This window comes from Rhinichthys klamathensis, unplaced genomic scaffold (genome assembly GCF_029890125.1).
Source record: "Rhinichthys klamathensis goyatoka isolate OS25496 unplaced genomic scaffold, OSU_Roscu_1.1 h1tg000059l_1, whole genome shotgun sequence".
Taxonomy (NCBI): Eukaryota; Metazoa; Chordata; class Actinopteri; order Cypriniformes; family Leuciscidae; genus Rhinichthys; species Rhinichthys klamathensis.
The window spans coordinates 2,791,510-2,815,782 of record NW_026606604.1 but is presented as its reverse complement, the minus strand read 5'-3'; the positions used below and the strand labels follow the sequence as shown (position 1 = coordinate 2,815,782).

The 24,273-nt window shown below is 40.3% G+C and overlaps 1 protein-coding gene across 3 annotated transcripts in view; it reads left to right on the top strand.

The window, feature by feature from the left end:
* ctnnd2a (catenin (cadherin-associated protein), delta 2a) overlaps window positions 1-24,273 on the top strand; it is a 323,353-nt gene that overhangs the window by 160,805 nt on the left and 138,275 nt on the right. For all 3 annotated transcript variants that reach the window (XM_056248935.1, XM_056248934.1, XM_056248936.1), the window contains 3 exons: window positions 507-623; window positions 10,129-10,322; window positions 15,213-15,768. In XM_056248935.1, the coding sequence (XP_056104910.1) occupies window positions 507-623; window positions 10,129-10,322; window positions 15,213-15,768 (867 nt within the window). The remainder of the gene's footprint in view (window positions 1-506; window positions 624-10,128; window positions 10,323-15,212; window positions 15,769-24,273) is intronic.

The window sequence follows — 24,273 nt, the reverse complement described above, 5'->3', positions numbered from 1 at the left end:
AAAACTATTGTAAAATGTGTTGAATACACGTTATTGGTCTGGATAGAAGAATAAAATAAGCTTTAAATATTTAGATTAGAATATATATATATATATATAATCATCTTTAACCAGACACTTCCCGTCTGCGTCACTCTCTTGTGTGTCTAAAGAGAGACGAATCCATAGCTTGGCATCCTGCTCTCTGGGCGAATGGTTCCTGCTCTAGTTGAGAGGTTAATCTTTTGTCTTAGGAGTCTTGTGTAACCCTTTATCTCTTGGCAAATTACACCACACTGGCCCTGGAAGAGTTGGCAGTCACTTCTGACAGAACAAGCAGCATGCTGGTTAACAGGGTCATCCAAACAGCCAATTAAATTCAGTCTTAGCCTGTTTAGATGCTTAGTGAGCAGGTGAATGGAAAAGGTCAGAAGGTCAAAGACCAAGTGTGATGAATGGGGCTTCAGGAAGTGTCTGGGGTGTATGCGTGACTAACCTCCCTGTCTCCTCCTCCCCCGCCCCCCCAGATGGACAGAAAGACATTGAAGATGAACTAAACACAGGTCTGGAACTGGTGGATTCATGTATCCGCTCCCTACAGGAGTCTGGGATCTTGGATCATCAGGAATACACCACAGCTGATAGTAAGTAGTCATCACTTTTTTTTTTGAAGGAGTGCCTGAGAATGCTTTATGTAGTCCATTAAAGAAGCATAAAACTAATCCCACCAATTAGTGAAGAGATTTTGACCATTGATTTCATTTGTAGAACTTAACAACCTGTCTGACAGTCACACTATTGATGTCTACACTCATTTGAAAGGAGCACATTTACTGTCAATAATGTTGCATGTTAACAGGGCAGCACATATTGGGGAGGGCGGGTTTTCGTTAGAGGGTGCATGTCTATTCACTGTAAAAAATTATATGATCAATAGGTTATGACAAATTTTCTTATATTGCTTTAACTCGTAAAAAAAAATGAAAATTGCTTAACCTATTTTGATAAGTTATGCAAGATTCAACCATTTTTTTAAGTCAGTTTAATGTAATTTAAGTTGATTGTACTTAAAAATTGAAGGCAGCAACTTTTTTTTTACTGTGTTTAGTGAATAGATTTTCTGAACAATTAATGTCTCTAACGGCATCTATAATATTGGCAGTGCATGTGGTAACTGGTGCATCAAATAATCTAGTGCTAGTTATTGCAATAATATGAAAGTATTTCCAGACAGAGCCTTTTGGCAAAGAAAAAAGAAATCACAAAGAGTGTTGACACTACACAATTGCAGAACATTTCTAATCTCAAAAATGGCACAGTTCTAATTATGTTTGGGGAAAAAATCCATTATTTCCTCATGGTGCGCAAAATACTAGTTGGTTTCGAATATGTTGTCAGTGTCGAGCAGTTGTTAAAATCAGTGATTGAATTAAAGCTTTTTTCCACATCCTGCTGTCTCAGCAGTTTGATTTCCCTCTGTTGATATTAATCATCACAATGTCTTGATAAAGGCTTTGAGCAATTTAGTTTGCTTCAGTAAAACTATGTATGGCTTTTATAAATGCTTGACAATTGTAAAAGTAATAATATTTTTCTGAAAAAGTGCATTTTGGGAGTTTCCTCACACTTTTAATGAGCAAGCTAAATAATCTTACATGCAAAATTAAATATTATTAATAAAATATTAATACTACTTTAAAAAAAAGCTAGGTAGATAATGTGCAGCAATCAAAAATCATTTTTACCATCTCCTTGACACATTGAAATTAGGAAACAGCCTTTTCACGACAATAACTGTAAAAGGCAACAGTTTGTCTCACTTTGTATCTGCATTTTGAAGGTTACTGAGAACATCTGTCTGGAATAATGTTATGTACATTGCTTTAATTATGTCAGTTTTGATAATTTAACTGCCTGTTATGTTGTACATTCCACCTAAAGCATTTTATTTAGGGATGGTAATAACATTTATTTTTGTCATTTTTGTGAAACTACATCTGGCTGCATGCCATGGTAAATTAAGACAGCAAAAAGTTGTGTGCCAGAACATACGGGCAGAAGGCTATTTTTATACATATATTTCGAGTTTTGTCTGTTGTGTGCAAAAAAAACAAAAAAAACCTGAAGATCCTCATGTTTCGTGCATCTGTGCAACAAAGAATATATGTATTACAATGAAAATCCAATGTTGTTTAACATTGGATTTTCATTGTAATATTCTGACACTGAACAATGAACAGAGGGAACTAAGGGCTTAAATACACACAGAGTAATCAACGAAACTAAGAAAAGATTTAAAACGAATGAGTAACTATGGAAACTAACTAGAAAACAGAACTCGGGCAAACCAGAACAGGCAACAGAATGAAAACTAAACCAAAGCAGAATGAGGCTGTTACAGAGAGAGAGTAAAAGATGAAAGTTTCATGTTTGGTGAATTCCTCAGCTTTCCCTGACAGTAGAATGTGGTATGTAGCAATTTTCCAGTTTTTATTGAAAACACCGTTACGAAATTCTAATTCGTGAGATTTAATAAAAAATAATAAAATATAATTTTCAAATTATTACAAAGTACTGTTAGTAAGTAACACATTCAATTAAATGTAAACATTTTGAAGAAGACTGAAATAGTATTTTCTTGTAAAGCATACTCCAATATTCTTTGCTTAATTTGCAACTTCAAAAAAAAATATTTTTTACAGTTTCTGCGTTATGTCCAATTTGAATGTCTTCTGGCTTTTCAGTGTTTTAAATTTGTATTTTTTTTAAATAAGATTATACAATAAAACACACTTCATTGCTCTGTCTACTCCAGGGCTGCTATAGCCAACCATGATGTACGATACTTGAGCAAGATACACTAGAATTCATCAATCTTTTTCTATGATGAAGTGTAACTTCTCCACTCATTCCCCCTTTTCTCTTCCCTTCCTCTTCTTTTTTTTTTTTTTTTTTTTTTTGGCAGGGATTAAGAAAACAAAGGCTTTGTGTCTGTTTTATGGAGGATATATTACTCCACCAAAAACTTTCCTAATCTCCTCCCAGAAAGTTGAATGTCATTGATCTTTTTTTGGAGTTCAAAGAGGCTTTTAAATAAGTTATTGACTTTGCACATTCTGTTAAGGTTGGTGACGAGAAAAATGCCACAGGTTTTTGCAATCCAATTCTAGCTTTAAAGTCGAAATCATCAAAACAGATAACGCCTCTTCTGAATACACATCTCAACCACAACATTCTCTGGGCTTCAGGCGTTAGAACACCACAGCCGAACATAAAAGGCCATGAATTATGTATTGAAACTAAGTATATTTACTATAACGGTCTGGAATTACAGTGAGCTCTAACGTTTTGCTAAGGACAGAGTGGCTTTCAATAATTTATCTGATAGCAGGGTGAGTCGAGATAAAGTAGCTGGAGTTGTGGAGGTGTCTAATATGGACACGCTTTTATGCATTATCTGACAGCCAACAAACATTGACCTCTGTGCTTCGAAGACTTTATTCTTTGAATGGAGCTTGTCCCCGACTTGTTCAGAATGCTTTAGTAATCTAAGCATTACAGGAATAAGAAAAATGTCTACAAGGCATCAGTCTCAGTGCCTGCTATGTGTAATGTCAGACTTTCCTAATTGTTACCTTGGGTTTCATCTAATTTTTTATATCCATGTCGCCCTCTTTCTTGTACTGAGTCAAAGCAGCATAATGATTTTGCTTTAGCTCTTGCAAGCCTTGTAAAAGAACATAAAAAAGTAGATGTTTCATCCTAGGGAGATGGAGCCCAGCAAAAAAGTAAAGGTGCTACTTGTGGTAAAATTTGATGTGTGTCCAACAGTCCATGCACTTCCATGATGGGATTATATATTTTTAGTACAAGTTTATTCCATCCAGAGGTTAACTTAACAACCTGGAATTACGCGAAATGTTGTCAAGCACCTTCTTCATGCCATGGCAGGTGAAACGACTGTAATTTATCCAATTTTCTTCTGCTGTCTATCAGGTCGGTTTACTCTATTAGTAATTTTTGGAGTGGAGTTGGTTGAGGCTCTCAGTCAACACAGTCGTCACCATTAGCTAACCATTTACTATCTTACAGACAATTTTAACAAAGCACAAAGTTTTTAGGATGTGCTTGTGAAGTATAACAAGGTGATCAGTTGGCTACTTATATTTTGATGATGTAACATACTAATTTGTCATTTTGCTTTTGTGCTTACTGAAACTCTTTGTAAATGCTGTTAAGTATGGAATAACGTATTCAGATTCGCATCGGGTCCTCATCAAGCTGTGAGTGTGTATTTTTCAATAACAGCCAGCTGGATGTACATTATCTTGCTTATTACACAGCTACTTGCCACATAAGTTAGTAGTTAGATATGAAATATTGAAAACCGTTCCTAGCAAGCAGCTTTGAGCCTACTTCAAACAAGACAGAAATTTAAGGGATAATGTACAGTCATGTACACAGATTTTCACCACAAACTGTAAATATTGACTGGGACATGAAATATTGATTTGAGAAGAAAACGTTTTAAAATCGTACCTGTTTATTATAATCTTATAATCCATTACAGTGTACAAAACAATAATTTATAGTAGGGGTGGGCGGTATATACTGGTACATACGATTAACCAGTAGAGATTCTGGAATATCGTCTCTATCACGGTTACGCTCACGTGACGTACCCGTCCTGCTCCGTCATGAAAGCTTATCATTTGAATGTATATTAAGCCTTTTAATCAGCCTTTAAATCATTCAAGTGCAATAAGCAGCGAAAGAGGACTATTTTCAGTATTTGCTTGTGCTGTCTAAGAAACTCTTCTGAGCGCTGTGAGAGATGCGCGCAAATGAACAGCTGCTCATATGTGAGTCTTGAACTTAGTTGTTTTTGGGGCCTTATTTGGCTTGAAAGGTCAAATACACACTCGTATGTGTATAAAGGCCAGTCTTTGTGATTAGTATCCTTGTAAACAAAGTCGTTTATATCTTAAATGAACGCAAACATTTGAGAAAGAGAGCGCAAGTGAATCAGTAGGCTCTATTAAATCAGTGCATTCAGTATTAAAGTGACATCAGCATAATAATCCTGCTGCTGATTGTGCCATTTAATTCTAATCAGACAATCCCATTGCTCTTGACTGAATCCCTTTTGTAACTTTAATAACAATGAATGTGTATTTAATTTACACATTGAAGACTGCAGTGTTTTTGTACAATTGATTACTTTATACAATAATGTAGCATCTCTATATAGGCCTATCTAGTGCTTGAAGTTTTTCAGGAAGGTCTATTTCATTTGTGTCTTTGTTCAATTGTAGTTTTTTGTCCAATTTCTTGTAATTAGTTTCTTTGTTCATATTTTACTAATTTATCTCTGACTGTTTACTTGACTTCAGTGAGCTTGACAGTGTTTTTTATTACTTGTGGCTGTGGCATTAGTTTTTTTGTGAAATTGAAATTGGTGATGAGATTTATGAAATTTCAGTGGTATCAAAAATATTCATATCATAAAAACTTTAAAGCAAAAATAAATGTATTGTGATTGATATCGTACTCATATTGTGATATAATATTTTGGCTGTGAATATAAATTATATTTACAAAAAATTATATAATGACCGAATCACAGCATAATAGACAGTGAGAGGTCTGTTTTTAGGCTTCATTTATACAGCAAGACCTATTGCATATACATCTAATATGGTTAATTGTTTAGTTTAAACTTGGTCTTTGTGGATTGGTCTAATGATTACATTTTTTTAGGGAAGGGAAACAGAGACATGGGAAAAGAGGAGCGTTCCTATATGAGCACCTCCCCACAGAAGCTTTTGAAATGGTTTTTGGAGGACTGTACATTGGGGATGTGTGATTTATTTTGTGTGGTTCAGTGTACAGAGCTGCACATCTCGTTGATGTTTGAGTTTCAGCAACACTGCTTTACATGTATGGAGGTGTTATCCTCAGTTAAACTAATCTAGCCGCTCTGTTTTAAGGAGGTGAATGAGAGCACGGCAGATCTCTTGGGTAGGCTTGACTGAGGATGGGGGAAGTCAGATGTGTAAGAGCTGTGTAAGTGTCTTACACTAGGTGAGGAGCTATATTTAGGGTCACTGCTGTGATGCTGTAGCTCTAGCCTTTTAGACATGCTGTTTCAAATGAGAAAATGATTCCCTGGAAGCTGAAAAAGACGTGAACAAAAACATACATATGCATATGTATAAAAGAAAAGGAACAAACAGCACATTAGAATATTAGGATGAGTGACAGCAATATATCAGTCTGGCTGATATTTAGTCAATTGATTATCAGAGTTGGCCAATAACATGGCCTCATGGTCATTGAACAGAAATGGTATTATTCACCCATGTCAATTCCACAATTAATTTTATATTATTTTTAATGCTATCAAATTTAGTGAGTTAAAATCACACATAATTATGCCAAAATGCCCATTTTGTTGAGTATCCTCACAAGCACAGTCTTAAATGAGTTAAATAAAGTCTTAAATTAATGTAAAGAGTTATGAGAAAATAGGATGTATATCAGATCCACTGCATGTGTGGCAGATCTTAAAGTGACAGCAGCCTAATAAACCTCCTGCTGCCTGTCATTAAGAATAATCAAAGAACAAAAGGAAAATAGAAAATCACTTACTCACTGCTCTTGACTGATTAATTTTGTAGCTTTAATAATGATTAATTTATATTTAATTTATAATTTATGCAATGAAGACACTTACTGCCCTCGGATTCAGGAGGAACAGTGTGGTTTTCGTCCCGGTCGTGGAACACAGGGTGCTGGAGGGTTCATGGGAGTTTGCCCAACCACTCCACATGTGCTTTGTGGATTTGGACAAGGCATTCGACTGTGTCCCTCGCGGCGTCCTGTGGAGGGTGCTCTGGGAGTATGGGTCCTTTGCTAAGGGCTGTCCGGTCCCTGTATGACCAGAGAAGGAGCTTGGTTCACATTGCCGGCATGCTGTAAGTCAGACTTGTTCCCGGTTCATGTTGGACTCCGGCAGGGCTGCCCTTTGTCGCCGGTTCTGTTCTTAATTTTTATGGACAGAATTTCTAGGTGCAGCTTGGGGCCGGAGGGTGTCAGGTTTGGGGACTACACGATTTCCTCTCTACTCTTTGCGGATGATGTTGTTGTGCTGGCCCCTTCAGACCAGGACCTTAAGCATGCACTGGGACGGTTTGTAGCCGAGTGTGAAGCGGCTGGGATGAGAATCAGCGCCTCCAAATCCGAGGCCATGGTTCTCAGTCGGAAAAGGGTGGCTTGCCCAATTCAGGTTGGTGGAGAGTTCCTGCCTCAAGTGTAGGAGTTCTAGTATCTTGGGGTCTTGTACACGAGTGAGGGAAGGATGGAACGGGAGATTGACAGACGGATCGGTGCAGCTTTTGCAGTAACGCGGTCGATGTACCGGTCTGTCGTGGTGAAGAAGGAGCTGAGCCGCAAGGCGAAGCTTTCGATTTACGGGTCAATCTACGTTCCTACTCACCTATGGTCATGAGCTGTGGGTCATGACCGAAAGGACAAGATTCCGGATACAGGCGGCCGAAATGAGCTTTCTCCGCAGGGTGGCTGGGTGATCCAATAGAGATGGAGTGAGAAGCTCGGTCACTCGGGAGGAGCTCAGAGTAGAGCCGCTCCTCCTCCACATCAAGAGGGACCAGCTGAGGTGGCTCAAGCATCTGTTCCGGATCCCTCCTGGATGCCTTCCCACTATGTCTCCCGGCTGGCCTGGGAACGCCTCGGTGTCCCCCCGGAAGAGCTGGAGGAAGTGTCTAGGGAGAGGGAAGTCTGGGCATCTCTGCTTAGACTGCTGCCCCCGCTACCCGGCCCCGGATAAGCGGAAGAAGATGGATGGACACTTACTGCTCTTGACTGAATAACTTTTGTAGCTTTAATGAGGATTCATCTATATTTAATTTTTAATGTATGCGGTAAAGACTGCGAAGTGTTTGATAACTTTATTCAATTTCTGTATACAGTATATCCTACCTGTTAGGCCTACCTAAAATCTGAAAGCACTGTTTACAAGATTACATGGAGACTCAAAAACAACGAAAGCAAACTTTTTGTGCATTTTGACTGGGCAAGTTAAAATCTGAACTGGTCTGACTGGGCCAATAGAAAAAAATAAGCCCTGATATATTGAAGGGCCCAGGTAAATGTGACATTTATTATAATGGGTTTATGTGGAGATTGTTTTAAGTTTACTAACTGTACATTAAAAGTTTATAATAAATGTAAAAAAAAAAATAGGTAGCTTTCAATTATACTGTAATGCTGAATGGCTATGATTAATGGCTAAAACTGAGAAAACATTTTTTATATATATATATATATATATATATATATATATATATAGAGAGAGAGAGAGAGACATCAGTAGCAGTATTGGTATCAGTGATACTGGCCTTATTTCATAAAAAGATGCCAAAAGGCTACTGTCTTTGTGACATTATTAGGATTGGAATTTATGTGACAGCATTAAAGAAATAGTTCAGAATGCAGGCACTCATGTACTGCAGCTTTTGATCAACTTTATGGCATTTGAGACTTCACCTTGCCATGCCATGAAGTCTGATGACCTTCTGATAATATGGCCAAGGGTCCAGACAGAGGAAAGCATTAGAAAAACCAAAGCTTTGCAAAGCATTGCATTCCCCACGTCTGATCAGGGGTTTACAGATCAATGCAAACATAAATGAGAGCAGCAGGCTATTATGGACTCGAATAATGCACCAATTTTCTTATCTCTTCAGACCAGCTTGATGGATCTGTCTGATAGAGGAGCCATAGATTATTGTGTAGCACGAGGAGAGCAGACAACATCCTCCTCCTGAGAAACCTGAGATGCTTTAACTCAAGCTGTTTTTAAAGGCACAGTATTTTGTGAGTGGAGGGGGAAAAAACAATCATTATTTTCACAGTATGTTTCAGGGAGCAGCTAATCTGTTTGAGACTGATAGTCCAAACATTGGCTTGCTGAAGGCTACATCAGGGTTGATAGCATCTTGACAAACTATGATTGTTGATTGTTGATGCTATCTCATTTGCTGTCAGATTGTCCCAGAGCCGCTCTCCAAACACGCAGTTTGGCTGTAGCTGATTATCTTTGTAATCTGACAGGGATGGACATTTTGGTCATTATGTTTACTAAAGTATTTGACAGATAAATGATAAACTGAGTACTCAAGAGAGGGCTTAGGTGGCACACATGCTATTTTTGTTATTCTTATTATTAATGAATGGAAATCATGGATTATATACAGCATATATGTATAATATATATATATATATATATATATATATATATATACTGTATATGCTGTATATAATCTATGTATGTATACATAAATACTGTATATAATGCACTGATAGATAAATTCATTTACAGGAATGTTTAAACATTTATCAATGTGATAACTTAAAATTAGAACAGCTCTGATTTATCATTTTGTCAGTGTTTAAGCATTGTTGTAAAGGACTTTATGTATTGTTGAGATATATTAGTTAGTCACATGACACTTAATGCTTAGGTGATTGGCTTAAAAAGTTCTGTCTTCCAATGAGCTAAGATTGCACTTTCAAATCGAGTGTTTTTGGGGGATCTAGTTCGAGCTAGTGATTAATGCAATGATGACTATAGCTTTTACTATAAAATTATACCATAACCACTAACTTATTAAAAAATGGGGTCTTTTTTGACACATTTGTGTATAGTTGTTAGTAAATGTTTTGAAGTTTGGATGAAAAAGCCATCAGTCCATTATTCTTCAAGTCTTCATGACTGATCATGATCAATTATCCCCATGCCCATCCCTAGGTCTGCCAGCTCTTCAGTTGTTTGCTGGCATGCACACACACACGCATACACACTTCATTTTTCTTGGTTTCTCTCCTCTCGCACGTTTTTTTGCTTGTGGGTTTTCTCTTGTCATTTTAATCCCCATCTCTCGTGCTGTCTTTCGCTCGCTTCTTTGCTTCTCTCTCTATTTCACTCCTCCCCTTCTAATAAATTATGTATGCCATTTCTGCCAGGCTGAGGGCTGCATTGCTGCCTTGCTGAATTGCTCTCTCTCTCTCTCTCTCTCTCTCTCTCTCTCTCTCTCTCTCTCGCTCGCTCTTGCGCTCTGCACACAGGACCGAGTCTGCTCTCTCAGAGCTCACTGCAGCTCAGCTCGAACCCAGAGGGCTCCCTCCAGTACTCTGCCAGCTACCATAGTAACCAGACCCTTGCCCTGAGCGACTGCTTGTCCGCACCACAAACCCAGCAGCCTCAGCCCCCTCCACGCTCCAGCGGCCAGCCTGGAGGAGCCGTGCACAGCTACAACCAGGTGAGCGCTTCTTCTTTCCTAATTTCCTCCTGGTCTCGTTACAATACCATCCCTCACTTTTTTGTATTTTCACCTCCTCTCTCTTTGTTTTTCGACGTGACTGCCCTGTTCTGCACCGCGAGTCTCTCGTGATCAGGGATGTTGTAGCGATTCTGCTTTTTTTGGGGGGGGGGACTGGCACGGAATGATTTCTAGGCTCCAGCTTGGGATCATGTTTCAAGCTGCTGCCTAAAAAGTGATTTCAAAACCTGATTAAAGTAATTAACTGCAAGACCAAAGCGTTTGTTAGCAGACGGCAGTGGTACTGCATTGCATCGAGCGGCGAGTGTGTGCAAGGCAAACTTTGTCATTATCCGGGGAGTTAAATTGTGCCCTGTTGATGAGACTGTAATTACAGCAAACCCTGCAGGGCGGTTTCTCTCAACTTTCATTTCTTATAAATGAGTATCGCACACCTGCTACAAGCTAGAAATGTTCCCTAAAAAGGTATGAAGTCTGTTCAGACCACAAATATTTAATTTCCTCCATGTTCGCTAATTAACCGGATGTCTAGCGCATGCAAATGACAGAAGAAGTGCCTGAGCGGTCGGTCACGATAAAGCTGACATTGGCACATCCTCACTCTCTCGCTCCCTCGCCCTCCCTTTTGCTCTCTTGCTTTTCACATCCTTAGACACTTTTAATGAACACATAGGCCCTCTGTGTTTTAATGAAAGATGCCCAGCGCGTCCTCTGCCCTCTGGACTTGTTTCTGAGACAGTCGAGGAGGGCCTCTCTGTCTCTGCAAAGATTCTTTGAAAACGTTCTCATTTTAAATGAATGCGGTTTCTCAGAAAATGTATTATGTTTCCAGCGTCTCTCTTTTTCTTTCTCTTCTGTGTTCGTGTGGACTGTTGGGTTGGTTGTGTGGAGGGTAATCTGAAGAGGGCTTGTCTGCTCCAGGATGGGTTTATATAACACAACACATCAGTTAGGTGCTTTTATGTAGATATTTTTAACACCATAAACCTCTTGTTCCCTAAATAATTCATCCACATCAGGAACCAGTTACAGTCTCTTCAAGTAGGTGTTCCTCTTCTCTCTACGCCGGGATGCAGTTCTCCCTCTGAGAGAGAGAGAGAGAGAGATGGAAAGATAAAGCATTCAGGAATGATGGTATAATTGCATTACACCTTGGTATAACATGATATTGAGCTATTAAACGCCTTTTTTAAATCTTCACAATCCTATCTTGAGAGTTTTATTTTCTTGAGAAGATTCTTCCATCTCCTCTATCTCATTCATTAAAGTCTTATCAGGAGAAGCAGCACACTCTTGAAAATAAAGATTACACTTACAGCCGAAAAGCTTTTTGCAGCCTGATATCACAGGAGAACCTTTTTACATTCCACAGCTTATTCTTTAATTCTTTATGGTAAACCATCTCCAAGCAGGGCTTCGGGATATCTAAAAGAAGCAATATGCTGACAAAGACCGTGCATCAAGAATGTACTGTGATAGTCTTCAAAGAATCAGGTGATCAAGATTTGGTCAAGCTCTTTATTGTCATTGTTTAGGCGAAACGCAGTTGTACAACACTGTACTGTATGTGAAGCTTGATCTCACAACCTTCAGATCATGCAAAGGCATGTCGACAAAGCAAAGACTTAGGTTTGGAATGATATACTACAGGGATGGGAAAATAGGTGATGGGGTCGGTGTCACTGTCCTGCAGAGTTTAGCTCCAACCCTGATAAAAAAAAACTCACCTGCTTGTAGCCTTAGTAATCCTGAAGACATTGATAAGCTTGTTCAGGTGTGTTTCATCAGGTTTGGAGCTAAACTTGGAAGGACAGTAGCACTCCAGGACTGACATTGCCCATCCCTGGGTTACAGTGATCACCACGTTGCCCATCAAGCAATTAGTTCATTAGTGAGGTTGAATTACTAAAGCTCAAAGTATACTTTGGCCGTCTGCGTTCCGCAACGGTCTGCGCATTGCCCGTTTGCAGATGTCCGAGCACACCGCCCATGTGCATCCCAATTTTTGTGTCCGTGCGGACAGTGCGGGTACAACAGTCTAAATCAGGGGTGTCCAAACTCGGTCCTGTAGGGCCACTGTCCAGCAGAGTTTAGCTCCAAGCCCAATTAAACGCACCTGAAACAGCTAATCAAGGTCTTGATTAGCTATTGAAGGTCATTAGGCATGCTAAAAACTTACAAACAGGTGTGTTGAGGCAAGTTGGAACTAAACTCTGCAGAACAGTGGCCCTCCAGGACCCCCCTGGTCTAAATGCAAGGTGAATGTTGAGACGGAAGAGTCCACTAGGTGGCAATACGCAGTTGTGATGTGCAGTAGACGAAGAAGAGTGTGAAAAGATTCATTCTCCATCGTTTTTATTTGGGTGGTTCTTCTAAACTTTGCATGCAATGGCGAATCCGCTACTATTCGTCTTCTGTCCTTCCGAGCGAATGTCCTGTAAATGACACGACTCAGTGCTGCCAGCTTGAGTATAGAAAAGCAATTGTATATATACATAGTATACTTTACAATCTGTGCTGCGAGATGGAGCAGAATTATTATTATTATTATTATTATTATTTTTTTATATCCAATCCAATAATCTATCCATTTCCTCATCCTTAAAATTATATTGGCGTATAGAATTATACCAGTGGTTACAGGAATTTTGACGTTGAAGGGTTTACCTGGAAAAATCATGATTGCCAAAGATTTTTAAGATGAATTTAGGTAAAAGTTTTGCCTATATTAGTAAGAACAGTGTAGGAAAGGCAGGACGCAATGAGGGAGGAGAACAAGATCAGGAAAGAAGCACTCCCCACAAGTCTATGGCTCTAACTGTTTTATGCCAGCTTCAGACTACACAATATACAATATTCTCAATACGTTACGATAGTCACTGTGTCAGATTATGCGGTTTTGACTCCTTGAAATATGTCAGACTACATGTTTCTTCCTGGCCAATCATCGCTAGCTGTTTTTAACGGTGTGCGTGATGTCATCGAGAAGGTGGAACTAGCGACTGACATCCCAAGAGGATAAATATCATCTTCAAGGAAATATCATATAGGTAGGAGTATTGTTGCCATTGCTCCACAAATTCCACCTAGCAGCACCAATACAACCCTTTCTCTTTTGTTTCGACATGTTTGAAAGCTGTATACGGAAGAGCTTCTGTGCTCCTATTGGTCAAAGTCACAAATGTAACGGAACCAGTCATGGAGGACCGAAAAAAATTAAACAGGCCAGTCTTTTTGTAGACGATGTGAAGTGTCGCAGACTTTGTGTCGGTTGTCATCCACCATGACACACTATGTGAGATGAAACAATCGTGTCTTGCGGCCCGACGCCTATTGCAGTTTACAAATTACCACGACACCCGACGTTAAACAGGTCATGCTAAAATCGTGTAATCTGAACCTGACATTATTTTATTTTATTGTATTTTTTATATTATTTTCAAGGTTTTTAAGGTGGTTTCTAGTACATTCCACTTATACAGTAACAACTGTTTTCAATAAGGAGATTCACTGAAGAATCGTTGTTTACGAACATAGTGTGGAGGCAAACAAAGCTAGGTTTAGCTTTAAATGTCATTACACTTTTCTAGCAAAAACATTCTCTCCATCTTCAAGACCTTTGCCTCATATTTATTCAACTCTACATTTGAATGTTATTACCTGATATCAATGCAATGAAGGAGAAATAAAACCCCGCTAAGCTTTTTTTTTCCCCTCTGGAAATTGCACTGACTGCCAGTTTAAAAATAACCTAATTTATTCTGAATAAGAATAATCAGGTTTCATGCTTTCTGTAAATGAGAAACAGTGGAACTAATGTTTCATTGTAATCACCCACAATCATCATGGTGATTATGAGGAATCTAAAGGAAGAAATGTTTATTCACACGCCAAAGCGTCTTTCTAAATGACTGGCCCTGCGCCAGCATTAATTTGCCCGGGTGTATCTGTGCCCGCCTGCCCTTCTGAATTCCGGTTGATGCAACATCCATTGACATAAGGGGTGGTGATCCCACAAGGAACTGCGACATATGGCTGTGAATGTATTTGCAATAACTTCCGTTTACAGGCTTTTTTTTATGTGTTCAGGAAACATGCTTGCATATTACTTTCAAGGGAATGATTGTCTCATATCTCACCATCTGAATATCAAGTAAACCAACTTACCCCTAAAGGGATAGTTCACTCGAAAATTAAAAGTCATAATTTACTCACCCGTCGTGTCATTCCAATCCTCTATGACTTTCATCCTTCTGTGGAACTCAAAAGAAGATATGGTGAATGATTTGGGTCATTTAGTCATATTATGAAAGTCATTAGGGTCAAAAACTTTCCCAAAAGATCATCAAGGTAGTGTAAATTTAATCAATATTACTCAAGAACCGACTACATCAAATATGGCCGCACAAACCCCAAATGCCAGGATGTAAGTTCACGTAACATGCAAGAACCAATTAGCTGAATTTTCAGCATCATTACTCCACTCTTCAGTGTCACATTATCCTTCAGAAATCATTCGTATATGCTGATTTGCTGCTCAAGAAACATTTCTTATTATGAGTGTTGAAAACAGTTGTGCTACTTTCTTTCTTTTTTTAAAAACTACATTGTCATAGAAATGTTTTGTAACATAATAAATGGTTTTACTGTCACTTTTATCAATTAAACTAATTTCTGAATAAACGTATTAATTTCTTTAGAAACAAAAACACAATCTTGATGCCCTAAACTTCTAAATGGTAATGGAACTCTTTGAATCATCTTCTTTTGAAATATTTTCCTTTGTGTTCCACAGAAGAAAGAAATGACAATTTTTTTAATAAGGATCTGTTTTGATTAGATATAACAGTTATCTTACTCTTCTCCTAGGTGACATCTAACCGTGCAGCCCAGCTCGCGGCGGGCGACTCTTGTCAGAGCCATGGCGGTGCCCTGCTGTCCGGTTCCCAGCATCCGTCTGCAGCGTCCGGCCCGGGCCTGTATTACTCTAGCTCTACTCTGCCTGCCCAGCGCGTCAGCTCACCCCTGAACTCAATGCAGTCCAGCGGATCCCCGTCTAAACTGCAGCGTCTGGGCTCGGCCTCTGACACACCAGGTTACGCCACCACCCAGCGCCTGCCCTCCTCATCCTCCTCGGCCTCCCCCAAGCCTTCTCCGGGCAGGCTCGCCAAATCCTACAGTAGTAGCTCGCCGATCAATGCAGTGGGCATCGGAGGATCACCTGCCACTCACGCTTCAGGCTCCCCTCACCGGTTAGCGTCTCCACCCAATAACGCATCACCTATCTATCAGCAGCTGCAGACCGCCGGAGTGTCTACTTATGCCACACTTTCACCCAAAAGGCTGGTGCACTCGGCTGAGCAGTACAAGATATCCCATGATTTCTACGCCACCGCCACTCTACAGAGACCAGGTAGCCTTGCTGGTGAGTAACAACTCCTGACCTCCCTTTGACTAGCCAACTGGGATTTTCGAGTCGCGGCAATTTAATAAACATTGTGTGGGTGTTTCTATGGGGACGTTTTTGAAGCATGAAATACTTTCCGACACCCAAGAAAACAGTACAAGTCCATTATTTGCTGTAATCTGGGAATGTATTTTCTGTGAAACGCTCAACTAAACAGCAGCAAGAAACGGAAACAAGTACATCAGTGTGAAGACAACTTGTGCTAGTAGGCAACTTGGCAGACTTCTTGAAACTTATAATTGATTTTGATCAGCTTTGAAGTGAAGGAGCATTCACACTGACAATGATTTGATGAAACAAATCAAAGCTAAATATAATAATTAAATGGAAAATGATAATAATAATAATGGAAATAAAAAATATATTTTTAAGTGAACACGGTTAATGTAAGTGAATCAATGAAACATTCAATTCAACTGTTTCGTTCAAAAACAGATTCATTTAGCAAGAAACCGCTTACACTGTTTTTATCAGAGAAGTGCACCATTTGATAATTCGTTAACTTTGTTTGGAACTATTTTATCAAAAGTACACAAAGTAACTGGCAAAATTGTGTCTACAGTGCTGGATTTTTTTTTTTTTTTTTTTGTCTGACTGTTGTATAGAAGCAACATACTGCAAAAGCAATGTCACACACTTCAGCCTGTGTGTGTGTGTGTGTGTGTGTGTGTGTGTGTGTGTGTGTGTGTGTGTGTGTGTGTGTGTGTGTGTCATAGCTCAATACCCATGGATCTTGGGTAAATAAATTCAACTCTATGGTAGACAGAGAAATTTGATACTCATATAAGTTTTCATATAGAAAGCACCTAGGGAACCACATTTGTTTTCCATGCATGCTTTCTTTACTGATCCCTGCATTCAGCCCCTTAAGTCAAGAGACTTCAGCTCTTCCTTTGAAGGAACATAGCACTTTGATATGAAGACTCGTTCTCGCTCCGCAGTTAAACATCAAAGAGGTTCAGTAACAATTCATTTATTCAGTCATGTACCATACGTGGCTGTTGATGTAATTAGTGTTGCTATTTTTGCGTTTAACATGTTACTATGTAGAAAATAGTCTCAATCAATCTTAGGTCAAAGACGACAGGCTTTGATTTTAAAATTACAAACGAAAAACAAACAAAACAAAAATCATGCTTTTAAAGCGAAATGCTTTTATACTTCTCAATGTGTTTAGTTTAATTGCTTCATTAATTGCTTTAACCTGTTAGTTTTCCATTTATCACAATTAAGCCTCTAAACAACAATCACCCCATTACATACTTCTAAGGTCATTTACATATGTTATTTTGTTAAAAGACACAAATAATAAATACTGTAAGAAAAGATCATTTTTCTATTTTATTATATTTTATTTTATTATTACTGACTTGGCAAAGCTGAATTTACGGCATCATTACTCTAGTTTTTAGTGTCACATGATCCTTCAGAAATCATTTTAATATGCTGATTTGCTGCTCAAGAAAAACTTACTATTATCAATGTTGAAAAGAGTTTAAACATTTTTTTGTGGAAACCATGATACAGTTTTGTCAGGATTCTTTGATGAATAAAAAGTTCTAAAGAACGGCATTATTTGAAATAGAAATAATTTGTTAAACAGTATACAGTAAATTGTTTTAATGTGACTTTTGATCAATTTAATGTGTCCTTACTGAATAAAAATATGAATTTCTTCAACAAACAAAAAAACAATTATCTTGCAGACCCCAAACTTTTGAATGGTGTTCAAATTAATTAATTTAGTCCATCTGTTAATGTCACATCAGGGTCGGGCAAGAAAGAAGAGGCGAGGATCTACCCAGTTATTTTATTCTGAAATTCAGAGATTGTGCAATAAGCCAGAAAACACAGCTGCATTCAGAGCGGGAGCCTGTTATCTAAATCACCCATTTAACAGGCCGATTGTGGACCTGTGTAAGGTATTGTGGATTACAGCCCTGTATTACCTGCCACATTGTCAGCTCTTCATCAAACCCGCTGAGAGAAACAGGCGCACAATGGGAAACAGCGGGCCAGTGCCAAACTGTCCCTCAGCCCGTGCTGAGCCATCACCGGCTCTCCCGCTTGTCTCTTTGATTAAAGTCCGGCATCCCGTGTCTGTACACCTCCACCAGTGTCTGTACAGTGGGAATGCTCCAGCATGCTGGCCATGGACCGAGAAAAATGAGCCCAGTCCACCCACCGGTGCACTGACCGAAAGCTGATTAGATTTGAAGGCAATTACGTAGTTTAGACAAGAGACTTTGTTTGCAAGGCTTCCCTGATTTCCCTAGGGTATTTGATGCGTTTGGTGAGCCTGTCTTTCATGATGTAGTATTTGGAGGGATTGTTGGCGAGGGGCTGATGATGTGTGTCATTACAGCTGGAGGCCGTGTGAGAGAGAATGGCAGAGTTGGACTCTTACTACTGAGAAAGATGGACTTTTAATGCTTGTATTGAAACAAGGTGAAAAGTGCAGTGCAATCCTGGAGAATCATTGTAAGCAGCACAGAAGCATGGTGTTTCTAGGAAAAAAACTTTATTTTCTGGTTTGACTTCACTTCACATGAGCATCTGCATAAAAGTACTATGAAAATACAGGCCTATTAAGAGCAAATGTAATTGTAGAGCTAGACAAAGTTTTTCTTCATAGATGAGATATTCTGTACCTTGCTATCATTGTTCCTGTTATTTTAGCCACTTGAGGCCCCATAAAATCATTTTTCTTTGCTGTGCTGATGTATATCATTTTTAAACGGGTAGTTTAGCCTATTTTTAATGCCTTTCATTTTTGGCTAAATAAATAACTCGCCGTCATGGAATTTTTGGGTGAACTATCCCTTTAATATTATTATTTTTATTATTATTGTTGTTAAAAATATTATGAAAACTATTCATTTATTATACAATAATAAATTATATTTATGTAATATTCATATTTTCAAATGTAGTTGTAGTAATAATGAATTAAAAATATGTACATTTAAGAATAAAATATTATTTTATTAATGATTAAATGATATTTAACAATAAATTAACAATGTAATAATACATTTCAAAATACATAAGTACAATATAAATATAATGTATTTTAATAATAAATGGTGTTTATTGATATTTTTTAGCAAGCAACTATTATTGTCACGGTTTGGGTTTTGTTTCTTGTTTCTTGTTCCTGGTTCTTGTCTGTCATGTGATCCCCTGTTCTAGTCATGTGATCTTGCCTTGTGTTCCCCTGTCTGTTGTGTCATTGGTTGATTGTTTAAATGTTCACAGGTGTCCCTTGTCTCGTTGTTAGTCCAGTATGTATTTAAGCCCTGTGTCTTGTTCAGTCTTTGTGAGTTCTTAATGTTGTAGTGTTGTATGTTGGCTGTCCAGAATCTGGTTATCTTGTCTGTATTTGTTAGTTTCTAGATTATTTAATTAAAACCCCCTGCTGCACTTGGATCCTGCTTTTTGCCTCTGCTTCAGCCGCATCATAACAGAAGAACTCACCGCCAATGGATCCAGCAGTTGTTAGCAACCAGGCCTTAGGGAGATTCCTATCATCTCTGTCTCAAGATGCCCAGCCCTTGGAGAGGTATGTGAGGGACTTTTTGGCGTGTTGTCATCTGGGAGCGCTAAATGACGCTCAGCTCGTGGACCTGTTTTGTAGCGGGCTGGATTGGCACATCGCTCAAGTGATGCCGGAGGATCATACTGGCTGGACCCTGAAAGGGTTTGTTGATCTGGCCCTTTCCTTGGGCAGTTCGGCACTTGCAGAGCCTGAGTTTCCCCACGTCGCGCCTACCATCAACCCAGCCATCGGATCGGTCTATGGCCATCCAGGACTTGTTTCCAGCGTGGCTGACCCCCCGCTGATGTCAGCTCGTGCCTACCAAGAGAACCATCGCTCCCATGCCCCTCCAGCCAGAGACCGTCCAGCCAGAGACCGTCCAGCCAGAGTTCACGTCAGCCACGTCCAGCCAGAGCTTCACGTCAGCCACGTCCAGCCAGAGCTTCACGTCAGCCACGTCCCGCCAGAGCCCGAGCCCGTCGCCTGCCCGCCAGAGCCCGAGCCCTTCGCCTGCCCGCCAGACCCCGAGCCCGTCGCCTGCCCGCCAGACCCCGAGCCCGTCGCCTGCCCGCCAGAGCCCGAGCCCGTCGCCTGCCCGCCAGAGCCTGAGCACACCGCACGTGAGTCCACTCAAGATACAGCGCTGATTGTGATGTCTGTGGCGATTCTGTGTGCATGGGCTACACACACATCAATGATGGCCCATGAGCCCAATTCCGAGTCCCATGATGTGCTGGTCCCGTCCGATCCTGCGCCAGAGCCCGCTGATCCTGCGCCAGAGCCCGCTGATCCTGAGCCGGTGTCTGTTCCTGCTGATGACCCCATGGCTGCCCCTAAGAAAATTTTGGGGGGGGGCAGTAGGACCCTGGATGGGACTATGAAGGCCGCACCGCCATGGCCGCCCGAGGGGTCTTCACCGCCATGGCCGCCCGAGGGGTCTTCACCCACATGGCCGCCCGAAGGGTCTTCACCGCCGTGGCCGCCCGAGGGGTCTTCACCGCCGTGGCCGCCCGAGGGGTCTTCACCGCCGTGGCCGCCCGAGGGGTCTTCACCGCCGTGGCCGCCCGAAGGGTCTTCACCGCCGTGGCCGCCCGAAGGGTCTTCTCCGCGATGGCCGCCTGAAGGGTCTTCTCCGCCGTGGCCGCCCGAGGGGTCTTCTCCGCCGTGGCCGCCCGAGGGGTCTTCACCGCCGTGGCCGCCCGAGGGGTCTTCACCGCCGTGGCCGCCCGAGGGGTCTTCACCGCCGTGGCCGCCCGAGGGGTCTTCACCGCCGTGGCCGCCCGAAGGGTCTTCACCGCCGTGGCCGCCCGAAGGGTCTTCACTGCCGTGGCCGACCGAAGGGTCTTCTCCGCCGTGGCCGCCCGAGGGGTCTTCTCCGCCGTGGCCGCCCGAGGGGTCTTCACCACCGTGGCCGCCGCCTGCGCATCCTGCTCCGCCCTGGTCGCTCACGAGCCAGGTCCACCCATGCTCCGTGGCCCAGGCTCGCCATTCCTGTGTCCTGGTTCCTGGTCCCAGTGCGAGCCTGGCCCTCCGTCCCTCCCCCAAGACCGCCTCCACTCACCACCCTCCTGAATTTGTGTTTTTTTTTGTTTTGATGGGCGTCGGGAGCCGCCCATAGAGGGGGGGCTATGTCACGGTTTGGGTTTTGTTTCTTGTTTCTTGTTCCTGGTTCTTGTCTGTCATGTGATCCCCTGTTCTAGTCATGTGATCTTGCCTTGTGTTCCCCTGTCTGTTGTGTCATTGGTTGATTGTTTAAATGTTCACAGGTGTCCCTTGTCTCGTTGTTAGTCCAGTATGTATTTAAGCCCTGTGTCTTGTTCAGTCTTTGTGAGTTCTTAATGTTGTAGTGTTGTATGTTGGCTGTCCAGAATCTGGTTATCTTGTCTGTATTTGTTAGTTTCTAGATTATTTAATTAAAACCCCCTGCTGCACTTGGATCCTGCTTTTTGCCTCTGCTTCAGCCGCATCATAACAATTATTGTTGTTTAATAATTCATTATTAAATATTATTAAACTGAATACATTACATTTATATTTATGTATTTATTATTCATATTGGTGGTGGTGTTATTAAAATATTATGAAATGATATTAGTTTATCATTAAAATAAAGTATATTTATGTAATATTTTTATTTTTAACGTAGTAGTAGTAGTAGTAATAATAATAAATTAAAATACATACATTTAAGTTCAATACATTATTTTAATAATAAATACATGATACTTAATAAGTTCATAATAAATTATTTAACAACAACTATTATTGTTGTTATTTTATTATTAAATACCCTTTATTTATTATTAAATGAATACATTATTATTAGTAGTAGTATGAAGAAAAAGAAGAATGATCATTTGTAATAAACAATTCTAATAAAAAAACAAAACAAATAATATAGCTCAAAAGGCTGTTTATTGTTGCCAATCAATTTAGCAACTTGACACATTGATGCATAACTAAACTGATGGGCGGTCATCTGTATGTGTATAGAATTTTGAAAGCGGTTTGGAATATGGCTCAGATTTTAGAGCCGAAGCTTTATGTTTTTATAATTGAGATTAATTGGTTTAGCCTGAGAGCTTCACTAGGTACTACATTAGATCCTACTCTCAATCTATCATCCTCAAGCTTTAATGACAGCAAACAGAGAACACAATGCACAGCCTATGTTCAGACGTCTGAAGCGCTATTAGCACGTTGCCTGTGATTAGACAGTGAAGAGGTGCTTCAGAGCGCTTGTCTAAGTTCTTCCAAATGTGTTCCAGATGTACAAACCTATTTATTCAGCCAGCTGTATCAAAGGCGTGTGAATTTCTCTTTTAGATATAAAGTTTCATCATTAGGAGGGTAGGGAGCATGAGGGCAGATTGAATGGATGTTACGTGTGTCTCCTCACCAACGGAAACAGTTTTGCTAGTTTGTATAGGTGTCTTTGCAGGAGCCGCTGACCTGACAGTCCAAATCCTTCATTTGGACAACGAGTTTAGCCAAGAAATTGCCTTTGAAAAGCTGTGATTCTCCTGCAGTGAGTCATGCTGCTTTGCTTGTAATCACTTGGACCTGTTGGCAACATCTGTCTATCTCTCAGTTTCTCTCTGTTCTTACATGTCTCTTGTCCTCCTGGCTGCTTGTCTGTCAGTCTTCCTATCTGCCCAGTTAACCATCTGTCTGTCTCTCAGGCTGCCCATGTCTCTCAGCATCTACCCTGTTGAAGAGACCAGCATATGTTGCGTTTTGGATTCTGCTGTCCCCAACAGGGTTTAGCTCAACCAACAAGACGACTTCTTTCTTATTTTTTTTTTCAATCAGCTTCACCAGAAAGAACAGCACGACTATGCTGGTCTACCAGTCAGACCAGGACTAAACCAGCCTGGACCAGAATAGAAATAGTCTGGAAGTCTTTTCAACCTGTCATGGACCCTGAAATGTAAAGGGACCCCCTTCCTAAAATATAAAGGCAGCTTTATATTTTTGTTTATAAATACCCTTTCATACTGTGAAAAATAGTATAAAATATTTAGGGCCGGGACTTTAACGCGTTAATTAAGATTAATTAATTACAGACTTTAACGCGTTAATTTACACAAAAAATAATTTTAATCGCACTTATTTTTGCACCGCGGAACGTTTCTCACTGGATGAGTTTCGGCGGACCGATTACACTGGAGCACCAACTAGCGTTCATGCCAAAGGGGTAATCCATCGACCGGAAGTTGAAGCCGGCCGGGTGCCGCCATGTTGTAGCAGAACTTCACTTGCGTTAGCATTTCCATTGACTCCCATTCATTTTTGCGTCACTTTGACAGCGAATAACTTTACATCTGAGGCGTTTAAAGACTCCATTTGTCCATTATTTATTTCTAAAGAAACACGACAATGTATAAAGGGCTCCATTACCTTCTATGTTACATTATGGCCCCGTAGAAACAGATTTAGTAAAAATAGGCTAACGATTGCGTCATAACCACTCGACTCTTTGTCGCGCTGTACAGAAGTTACCGTACAGACAGGAGGAGAAGCTCGCAGGCAATCGGGGGGACGTCCCGTCAAGGGAGAAGCCCATAGATAATGAGTCCATAAAAGCAACGGAATACTTACTCCTGCTCACTCACGCCAAAGAACTCTTTGCTCAAGTTCCCCGTCTCTGCAAGATTAACGTTGGCAATTTTCACGCACAGCTAGAAGATTAACGTCTGTCAGACAGGTTGCTCACGTCATCAAGCTTAGTTTGAGTCGGTTTGAGTCTGCGCGTCAGGAACGGAAGTCCTCAAAAATCGCTAAAAATGGGCTTCAACTGTCTCAACTGAGTTCCAATGAGAAGGCTCTGTCCACTTCTTATACTGTCTATGCATTCATGATGAAGAAGCTGACGAGATCGCTTGCTTCATAGATCGCCTAGATTGGCTCCGTGGATGGGAAATTTTGTTATGAAAACCGAACGGATGGAAGCGTCGATAAGAGCATGGTTGTGTGCAAGTTATGCAACAAGGAATTCGCTATTGCTATTAGTGTAGCTATTGCTACACTTAATGGCAAAAAATGCTCTGGTCTGCTGGAGTTGGTTGAACAAAAATAAACAATATGTTGTTGATTAAGCTTATGTATTGTCATTATTCAATGGTTTACTAAAAATCCATGTGAAAAAAATTACTTCTCACTGTTCTCAGGTCAAATATTTATGCAATTAAAATGCGATTAATTTCGATTAATTAATTACAAAGCCTCTAATTAATTAGATTAATTTTTTTAATCGAGTCCCGGCCCTAAAAATATTATTAAGACATGTTGTTTCCCAAATTAAATATATAGCTTTTAAAATGTGTCAGTATTAAGAACAATTATCTGAACATACTGTAATACACTGGAACCAATGTTGCCTAAATATTTATGACCAACTAAGTAGGTCAAAAAAATCAACAAAA